General features: G+C 41.5%; 1 protein-coding gene across 4 annotated transcripts in view; it reads left to right on the forward strand.

The window, feature by feature from the left end:
* The first annotated feature begins 3068 nt into the window (after window positions 1-3068).
* The window catches only part of LOC114563849 (neuropilin-2), a 97459-nt gene continuing 89718 nt past the window's right edge, over window positions 3069-10809 (forward strand). For all 4 annotated transcript variants that reach the window (XR_003693694.1, XM_028590771.1, XM_028590773.1 and 1 more), the window contains exon 1: window positions 3069-4001. Coding sequence is in view for 3 of the 4 variants with exons in the window: in XM_028590771.1 (XP_028446572.1) it covers window positions 3926-4001 (76 nt within the window). In the remaining variant the exon portion in view is untranslated. The remainder of the gene's footprint in view (window positions 4002-10809) is intronic.

Genomic DNA, 10809 nt, shown 5'->3' on the forward strand with positions numbered 1-10809 from the left:
AAAAGAGTGGCATCACATAAACATAGTCCTACAAATTCATCTTAACATGCGATGACATAAGAACTCTGCAGGTAGTTTCCAGTCTGGTAAAAACCCTGTCTGTCAGCACAAGCAGCAATTCTGTTCATTTCCCTAAAATGGATTCTCAGCGGCTTGGCAAGCAGAAAAAGGTGTCATGGATTAGCATATCCTAGTTTCACAACATACTGTTGCAAGTTATACAAAAGAATGTGTGAAGGAAAAGTCCAGAAGGCATGGGTCCATGTGGGTTGGTGTGAATTCAGAATGATTCTCAGAGGTTATGGCTGACTCTTGCTGTCCAAGGTCTCCCTGCCAACTTGTGGATACTAAGATTTAACGTACTTTCTTTTTTTTTTCATTCAGCGTGCTCTGTTCCCATGTGAAAGCAAACCTTGAACTACAATCTAACACTATTTTAATTATTTTACTTCACTTAAAGACTGAATGCCTCTCTGTGGAGTCAAAGAACATAAACATGTTCATCTTTAAACACCACTACAAAAACTTATGTTACAAAAAGGCTGTTTTTCATTCCTAAAAGGTTGACGATTGCACGCAGCCCTTATTCAGAAACGAGTTTAAATGAGCTGTCTTCTGTACGGTTGTTATGTCACAACTACGTATACAATATACTGAAAGTGCTGTTACCGTCATTCCCCGGCTGCAATGACGTTGCAGAGAAGCTAAGAGTGCAGTTGTGGAAGAACCGAAAACATTGAGCAATCAGAGCAGACTGGGGGCTTAAAAAGAGACAGCCGCTAAAACTGAACATTTCAGACAGAGGGTGAATACATTTACATTCAGACAGACCGTATAAGAAAGATAATGGGTTTTTTTTGAACATCAAAGCATGTAAACATGTTCTAGTAGAAAATGAGCATAATATGGGACCTTTAAAGGAGTTAACAGTCCCAGCAGCAATTTGCTGTTCAACATCTCAGATAGATAACTCACAGAGTGGTGTGTCTACCTGATCTCTATTGGTCAAAATGAGACATTTCTAACAGCTCAGTGGAATGTTATATTGATATTTGCATGTGATTGCTCTATGCTCTCATCACTTGACAGATTCCAGTGGGCCAGGGTGGGTTTAGTTTCAGTAGAAAGACACAGGATGAGGGGAGCAAGCGGGGTAAGAGGGACAGGTTACAGGGGTCACACGACTAGAGGGAACCAAGGAATGAGTGACTGTTACTCTCTCTCTCTCTTACACTCACCCAGACATGTCATGGAAAAAAAACTTAATACCTTCAGACCTCCAGAGATGTTAGGAAGCATCTGAGTGACAGTTTGATGGTGTGTATCTGCGCCTGTGTGTCACTGTCCTGAACTGAAACCAGTGAATCACCTGCCTACTGGTAATTGTAGGCCTGTTACAGTAAAAGTAAAACTGATCAGGACATGAGATTATAACTGATTAACCTTCCTTCATTCCTCCCTTGTTCAGGACTGTGATTATTAAAATAAGTAATCACATGTTGCTGTTTAAGATCCCTTGTTTTAGAGAAACTTGTGTCAGAAAAGTTCAAGGTGCTATAAATAATTGTCACATGACGTAAAAAAAAGCAGAAAAAAAAGCCTCGGCAATCGTGTGACTTTCTTGTCATAAAAGAAAAAGAGGTTTGAAAGGGATTTCCTTCCCACGAGATAACTCAGTGCACAACATGATTTTAACTGAGCGGTCAATGGGGAGTTCAGCTGTGTCATTATGGCCTATATGTGTGTGCATCTGTGTGTGAATATGTGCAGGGTGTGTCATGGGAAGGCACTGCGAGAGCCATGGTTTGGTTAGTTTTTTAGACCACAAGATTTGGTGTCGTACAGGCCCTAAAACACACCTCCCACTGACATCCTCCCAGTATTATACTACTGAGAGAGAGTGAGAGGGAGAGAGGGAACCAGAAAAGAGAGAGAGGGAAATACTAGTTTTAGACAGCAAGTGTCCAGAAATTCAGCCAAGTTAAATGCATTTTTCCCATAAGATTATCCCCTGGCTATTTGCCATTTAATCCCGTTTGTGTGTGTGTGTGTGTGTGTGCGTGTGCGTGCGTGTGTGTGTGTGTGTGTGTGTGTGTCAGCATTGTATTGCATATTGTCCTTCCCTTATTTAGATTCTGTTTGCTACTGACCCATGTGCCCTTGGTTAACAGCTTTTCCCCCTGTCCTGCAGATAAGTGTGTGTGTGTGTGTGTGTGTGTGTGTGTGTGTGTGTGTGTGTGTGTGTGTGTGTGTGTGTGTGTGTGTGTGTGTGTGTGTGTGAGAGAATATTTACATCCAAGAGCTCAACCATCATTACCACAATGGCTGCTCTGCATCACAAGTAAATCTGTCTTTTTCACAGAAAAGAAAATGATGTTGTTAGTTAATCAAAGAATATTAGTAAAGCATTTTTGTTAATTGATGACAAAGTCACTCATTAGATTCCGTTCCATTTTCATTAGTTTATACAGTACATGCACATGGTCAGTGTTTCCGCAGTAATGCTGTAAACCAGCACCCGGTTCCTTTGAAAGCTCCCAGCACTACTACAAAGCTCATAAAGCTGGGCTGTGGGTCTCCCTGTTTTCTGCCTTTCTTCTTTTCACCTCCCTCTAGTCTATATAATACTAGACACCGAGAAAAAAGTGGGGGAAGAATAGAGAGAGAGAGGAAGTAAAAGAGGAAAGGATGAAATATCTAAAAAAGAGAAAGGAAATAAAGCGGAGGGAATGGAAGAACGACTGGGAGAAAATTGGTATGGGCCTACATGAATCAGAGGGACAGATAGAGAGGGTGAAGCAAAAAGAGAAGAGAGTGAGAGGGGGATGAAACTGCTCTTTAATCAGTGAGGGGCTATATGGAGGCGGGCCGAGGTGCCTACTGTAATCCGATACACGCTCGCTCGCACAGCGTGCACGCACACCGAGACAGGGGACTGAGTGAGCAGTCGTGCTCACTGCCACAAACCTGGCGGAGATCGGAGGGGAAGGAGCGCACTGAGCGCGAGAACGAGAGAGAGACTGCGAGAGAGAGAGAGAGAGAGAGAGAGAGAGAGAGAGAGAGAGAGATAGAGAGACATATCCTGAGCGCGAGGGAGAGAGAGAGCGAGAGAGAGAGGAAGGAGCGGGGATAGAAGAGAGTGTTTCAGCGAAGAAAAGCACAGTTTGCAGGAGGAGCGCGCAGAGGCTGCACGTTTCTTTGCTGCGGATCAGTTTTACGCACGCACGCTGGAGCTGCCTCTTCCAGGAGATCTTGTGTTATCTTTTGCGCAAGAACGGACTGTTATAGTGGCAGTATATTAAGAAAATCATCAATGGGAAAATGTTTTTTTCTTTTTAAATCATTTGTCCTTTTACCAAGCAAATGCGCAATTGGGAATTAGGATATTTTATCGAGACGAAGAGGAAACACTTTTGTTCATGTTATGTCAAACTTAATAGTCCTCGGCAAAGGTTTCTGTTGGTTCGTGGTGGTTTTAACCAATGATTTCTACTTTGTTTGAAATTTATGATTTTGCCTGTCAACAGTGTCAGTGAGGTTTATATTGCCACGCGCGTTGAGACTGACGGGGAAACAGTGCTGCCGACTGTGCGCACAGCAATGGATTCTGAGGCTTTAAATATGTGTTTAGAGTAGATATTGCGCAGATTTCAGATCCTTCCGATCTTTAAAATAAGAAGCAAACGTGGACAAAGCTCGTACAAATAGTGGACAAACTTTGCGATATTCTTGGAGAGCCCAGTGAACGCAACCCGGCATTTGTGTTGGATGTTGGCCACTACTTGTGTTGCGCCTCAAAGAAAAAGAGAACTGTGAAAAAGGAGAGGAAAGGTGGACTTTGGACTGCAGCGTTGTCTCAGATAAACAAAATAAAACCACAAAGGAGGAGAATAGGTGTTTTTTTCTCCACATCCGAGGGAAAAAGATGGATTTATTCATATGGCTTTGTGGATGTTTACTGGCTTTTCTCTCGCCTTCAGCAGTCCAAGCAGACGAAGGAGGTAAGTTTGACACTTTTGCTGCCTGCTCACACATAGGTGTTAAATGGAAATTTAACCGCTTATTTTGAGAGAACATGTTCCCAATCCACATCACAAGTATGGAGTCTATTAAACACATTAGAGATGGGGTGTTTCGGTAAGCAAAAGTGGTGTTCCCACGTCAAGCCAGAATGCGTAATGAAAAATTAACATTTTAGGGACACCAAAATCATTACGCATTTTGTGACTGCACGGGCTACCTTAGCCTTTACCCCCTTAATACATAATGCGTTGATAACCACAGTGCCGAGGGACACTGATTGTAATCCACAGTAGGAAGGAGATAAGCTACAGCAGGTCCAGTTTTCTTTTAACGCAGCATTGCCTCATATCGCGGACGGCACCAGAGGTGGAAAAGTAAAATGAAAAAAAGAAAGTATGTAAACGACTTGTAATGAGTCATCATCGCGAACTAAATCAGTTGTTGTTTTCTCTATCACAAGCCTTAATTATATTTTGCATCAGGGTTAATGCTTGATATCGCCCGTTTCTATCCGGACAACTTTGTAACAGATAAACGGTAATATTATCATTAACGGCAACGTTTTCATCGCCTCGCTCCACTGCTGGTTTCACTCCGTCCTATAATAACTGAAGCATGCTGGCTTGGTATCAATATTGATTTTTTTTATCTTCTTGACAAACATCTTAAACATGCTGCCGCTTAATCAATGAATGCTCTCCGGAGAGCCGTTCAATAATGAAAAATCACTATAATGTTTCCATATTATTCCTACCGGGTCTAATGCCAGTGCCAGCTTTGGTCAGTAAGGTAGCTGCTCAGTAGAGTAGAGTTAATATCGCGCTTGTGGTAGACTGTCTCGTGCGGTGCCACGATAGTGAAGTCTCATAACATTCCTTGAAAGATTTTTTTACCTCAACGCTTGCAGCTTCATGCAACGGGGCACCCCTTTTAAAATGTCATTGCCGGCTGTGTGACGAGGTGGCGCTGAGTGTGACCGGGCTCCTGTCTCCGTCTATCGGAGGCCAGCACCGGCGCTCCACACTCACGGAGGTCCGAGGCTGCGGACGCCTTGCACTTCCCCAGTCCGTGCGCACCGATGGGGTTTATGGATGCATTCTGATGTGAGAAACGGTGCGATTTACCCTCGATTAAAGGTGGCAAAAAAAAAAAGGGTACGCTCATTGGTCTGGTCTGATGAGTTACGTTACGTTTTTGTTGTGCGTAGGCTATAAACAAATTCAAAGCAAAGGGCGAAAACCAGAAAACTCCTCAAAGCACCGATCTTTTCTGCTACACAGAACGGAGAGGTGTTTTAGTTGGTTAAAACAAACCACCACGTCGTAACTCACGTCATGTCAAGTCATCAATACTAAAATTCGCTGAAGCGGCCACAGTTGTGCGTTTCCCTAGAAGCGTCTCAGCCAATGAGAACTAAGAACCAGGACTAGTTGTATTATAAACCAAATGAGCTTTAATAAAATAGAATTCATAGCCTACACGATTTCACAGTGATAACCTTAATAGATTTAGAAGCAACAAAAAAACAACTCTAGGGTTTCTAATAGTTAACTATGAAAAAAAAGACAGAGAACTTGGCAGAAGGATTTTTTTAATCTCACCTCAAGGCCCACTTTCTGCTTTGAGTTCCATTTGTGTGTACACAATTGACAAAAGAGGGAGTTGAGAAAGTGGAAGCTGTGGGGAAGTTGGTTGCATTCTAGGTTTTATTGATTTAGGGCTTATTCAGGAGGCTAGCTGGGGCTTTTGCAGATCTCATGACTTGGATTGAGTGGCCCTTCTGCCAAATGTTGTTTTGGAAAGTAACAGCATACAGAGAGCACAGTGGAGGCATTCTTTACATCACACTTCACCGCTCATCTGAGAAGATACAGTATGTGCCCTGCCATTGCAAACAGATGATATGGATGATGTCACCTCTAAGTGCTTACATTATCACAAATAATTGATAACTGCTGAGATTGTAAAATCTTGAGTATTTCAGAGACGACCCTATCCAGACAAATGACAACTGGTCATTTGATGGTTGGATTAACATCTCAAAATTGTCCACGTATACATCCACAGCCGAAGTAGGAAGTATAGAGTCAGGATCTTTTGAAAAGCACACATTTGAAGTTGTGGTATTCAGGGGTAAATTCACAAAGAGTTTGACTTCGACATCACGAGGGTTTCTCTTCCGCCTCCTAGCAGTAGTCATCGCTTTTTTTAACCATGACCACAATCTTTCCCAGTAAAAAAGAAGTACCGCTTTAACCCATTACCACCACTACCTTAAGCTCCCTTTTGAGATCTCTCCGCTGGTACCTCGAGAACCACTGGAGCACACACACACACACACACACACACACACACATACACACATGTTCAGCACTAGGCTATGCATGAAGCTTCCTCAGCAGTAAACTTTTATAGATGCCTCTGCTCTGCTGTATCCGGAGAGATGAGCAAGAAAAGCATAGTGAGACGAAGAAGTGTGTATATATATATATATATATATATATATATATATATATATATAAAGAGAGAGAGAGAGAGAGGCAGGAGGGTGGGATGGAAGTAAAGGGGGAGGAAGTTACAGAGACAGAAACAGGCAGAGGGAAGCTGCAAAAAGAAGTGAACGAAACGGAAGAATGATTTTTAGCCCCGCTGTTTGATCCTGTTTCTTCATTCCGTTTGATCGCAGCTGTGCCTGCAAGGGAGATAAACGGACATAATTGGCCACTCAAGACCAGCTGTCTGCCTCTATAGTGTCTCTGCTGAAATATGCTGGATGATGAAACAGGCTCACTGTGATGCACAGTGAGAGAAGTAAGCTGACAGTGGGGTGACTTGCCCACAGGTATGCACTAAGGACTGGTTTATGAGACTGTTTTTGAAAGCTATAACCAATCCAGTGGGATTTTTAAAAGTCAGAAACAGAGGGGAAGATATTTCTTGTCCAGCTTTTAGGGTGAAAAAGTCAACAACTCCACCTACACAGAGGAAAATAACGTTGTGGCATCACTTACTAATTCTGCAAACGAATGCATTTCGGTTGTGCATGCATACAACTAGACTTTTGTACTCCGTGTTTCCTAACTGTGACTGGACTTCCTAATGCATTAGTTATTTTCTAGCCCTGAGCTTGTAATAATTAAATGTTACATTGGTGGAGGTCATAATGCCTTCTATGCTTCAATTGGCCATCAATAAAACAAACCATCCGTGTTATTTGTTCACACAATGGGGTTATACCCTGTTTTAGCTCACTACATAATGAATCAACTAACTGCCTCTAACACAGTCATATTGTGTAATTACTTTCCTTTAGAAACATAAAGTTATTAGCCGGAAATATTACAGATATTGTATTCTATGAATATGAATTGAACTGTTACTGTTTGTGTTTTCCATTGATAATTACTCAGTGCATATGAAGATTGGCAAGCGTACTTCAGCAAAGCTAGAAATACATAAGCGTATAATGGCAAGTCAAACAACAAAGTAGAAAAGAGTGAGTCAGTGAATGCTTAATATTAGGAGCAAAAATATATTGCAGCTGACTATAAAGAAAGGGGCAATTAGTGCCTCTGAAATCAGCTCATCCATACATGTTTGTTTCCCATATTTCCCATATCTTCTCATCATTTTCTATGATTGTTTTTTTCCCCCATTGAGTTGTTCTTTATTACTGCTGTATTATCAGATGTGTTTAGATGATTCACTGGTAAAGAAGGCCAGGGAAATCTTTATCGATATGGCTTGCAAACTTAAATCCCAGCAAAGCACACTGAAACAATGAAAGAGAAAGAGTGAGCAGCAGAGATGGAGAGTAGGAGTAAGGGGTGGAGAGAGCAAGGAATCGTGAGCATTTGGTAGTGCCAAAAGTGAGGGAAAAGGTGAAGCAAGGGAGGGAGAGAGCAGGAGAGGACATTAGTGAAATAAGAGGAAAGCAACAGAGTGTGAAGCAGTAGTTTGAGTGGAGCCACCTGCAGTAAACCAAACTAGATTTATCCCTCTCCTCTGTCGAGCACAGGAGGGTTTCTGGCCAAGGTAAAGCATATCATTAATAAATACTCTGATAATAATATAGGCAAAAGATATAATTTTCTAAATGATTATCTTGAGAATGAAATTACATTATAGTTAAAATTGTGTGATTTTCAGCTTCCACTCACGTATTAGAGGCCATTATATTGAAACCATAGAACAAACCAGACAGCTTTGTTCACAAAGAGGTCATGCCATTTAGTAGCCGACTCAAATTAAAACATTTCAAGCAGTCCCTCTTCTGTGATGGTTGGATTTAAATCTTTATATGTGAGAACTGTGAGTATGCTAAACTATGGCAGGTGACACTTTGCTGAATACCTTTTTCAAAACTGATTTCATTTTAATTATCCTGCAAGGTAGCAGGTGTTTTCCACCAGGTTTCAGGATTAAGGGTTATCCTCATTCATCTAGTGATTCGCACTGCCGTGTTTTTCCATTTCCTTTTGTCTTTTAAGGTAATTTCTTTCAAGAAAATACATTTGAATATGCCATACAACTTTAACAAGAAAAAGAAAAAGAAAATTGGGAATCAAATGAGAGGACATTAGTGTTCCCATCATTAGAATAATAGTGGTTGAACACCAGAGCGGCTGGTCCACTGACATCAACAACCTAGTTTGCAGTGAGTGAATAAACATCAGGCAAATTAATCTTCGGCACGGTCTCTCTCCCCCTCTCTCTTTCGTCTGTAAAAGGGAAAGGACAATTAGTAGGTCCAGCAGGATTTTATAATTACAGTTATCATGTCATTAGTAAACTGTTAGTATTGTCTTCATTGGCCATTGGTAATGACTGGAGTAATTACAGAGGAAGGGGAGATCAGTGTGTGTGTGTGTGTGTGTGTGTGTGTGTGTGTGTGTGTGTGTGTGTGTGTGTGTGTGTGTGTGTGTGTGTTCTTGTATTTGTACACTTGTGAAGAACCAATGTCCTCAGGGGGAAGGGGAGATCATGGACATCCTTCAAATGAGGACATTTTGCCTGTCCTCACTTCTTTTATAACCTTCACCCACACACAGAAAAACGTTTGTGTGTGTTTTTGTGTGTAAGTTAAACCTCGGTAGTCCCTCCAGAGCAGTGCCGTGTGAGGCCACAGGTTGTTTTCCTTCTCCTCTCTCCCTTCACGCTAAATCATCCTGTTGTTTTTCCACTTTTCGTGTCACTTCACCTCTCCTTTAATAACGCGCTCTGTCTCCTTCACCACACTTCCCCCTGTCAGTGTTTTCCCTCGCTCCGATTAAGAAACCTCCCTCACCATTCTTTTGCCCCACTTTGCACGGTGGGAAATCTTTTTATACTCTTTCATCCACTTTTTTACTATTCTCTCTGACTCTGTCAATCTATGTTTTCTCACCGTTTTTTCTCTCTGCCTGGAAGGGAATAAAGCTCAACTGTTGGAAATCCATTCACATGGTTTGTTAGAGTGGCTTTATTCATACAAATCTTAAAAGGCTTATGTATAGCACTAAGTAGGCTGCTTTTACTATTTCTTTTACAATCGATTCAAGGAATATACACAATTTAAGTTCCACTGATCAACACACATTAGGAAATATTTGTTAATTAAAACCTGAAGATGCAGCTAGGATTGTGTTTGCATGCAACAGTATACAACATTGTTTTAAGTACTTTTTTGAGCTAGAAGAAGATTCTGAGGAAGACATTCCCAAACAAGTTGTACCAAACAGGGTGCCAGGAACCTACTGTACCAGCACCTGTGTTTATTTAACCTTTATTTACATAGAGTGGATAGAGCATACAGGTTCTTTTACAGCAAGGCCCTGTTAACTGATGAAGCAGGTACATACAAGAACAATAACAAAATGAACCGTTTCAGGGAGTGCCCCAAGATGACATACGTTTACGCTCAAGTCCCAAAGCCCAAAGTTATAGAGGTCAGGCCGTAGGGTTGTCACGTCATAAAACAGATTTATCTTTCAACAGTGATTTGTGACGATTTTGAAAGGCATAGACCGGTGATGTCATCCTGCCGATGGGGGGGACAGACAACATATTTTGAAGTTGAATTTGGAGGACTGGTTGGATAGTGTACCTGAATGGTGCATAGTCTACACACATGTCCATTTATTCTGATTGCCACAAATCATTTATCACAGTAAGCTGTAAAATTTAAATATGATTTGTATTTTGTGAAATGTTGTGTTATGTCTGTGTGTGTAATGTGATGTCGTAAATTGTATTGTCCCACGAAAGATCGCAGGAACCCAGGGAAGAATAGCTTTTAACTTATGCAGGAGCTAATGGGGATCCAAACAAAACAAACAAACAGTAAAGATGTGGACATCGAGGATAGTAGTCCACTTTGGCTGTTCAGCCATGGGAGCATGACTTGTCCCAAACCAATTCATTTAACCTACAATGCTTCTTCTCTTGTCATACTTGGACAATATATCTACTTTTTCCTGTTACACTGTTCTTTGTTGTCCCCTTTCTTACACTGCTCTCCTCCAGTTAGCTTTCCACTTATGTTATTGATCTAAAATCTTTCTCTGTCCATCTTCTTTTATCCACTGTCATATTCTCTCTCCAGTCACTGAAGCCCCCATAGATCAGGCAGTGTCTTTTTTCCTGAGTTAAGAAGGCTGTTTTCAAGTCCGTTCCTTTTCTGTATCACATACTCTAACTTCTGTTTCAATGAGTCCCTGTCTCTCTTCTCTCCATTTTCCCATCACTCCTTTTGTTTCTCAGACCTTTTGTAGTCCTCCGCCATCCTTCTCTCTCTCTGTTTTACAG

This window comes from Perca flavescens, chromosome 11 (assembly GCF_004354835.1).
Source record: "Perca flavescens isolate YP-PL-M2 chromosome 11, PFLA_1.0, whole genome shotgun sequence".
Taxonomy (NCBI): domain Eukaryota; kingdom Metazoa; phylum Chordata; class Actinopteri; order Perciformes; family Percidae; genus Perca; species Perca flavescens.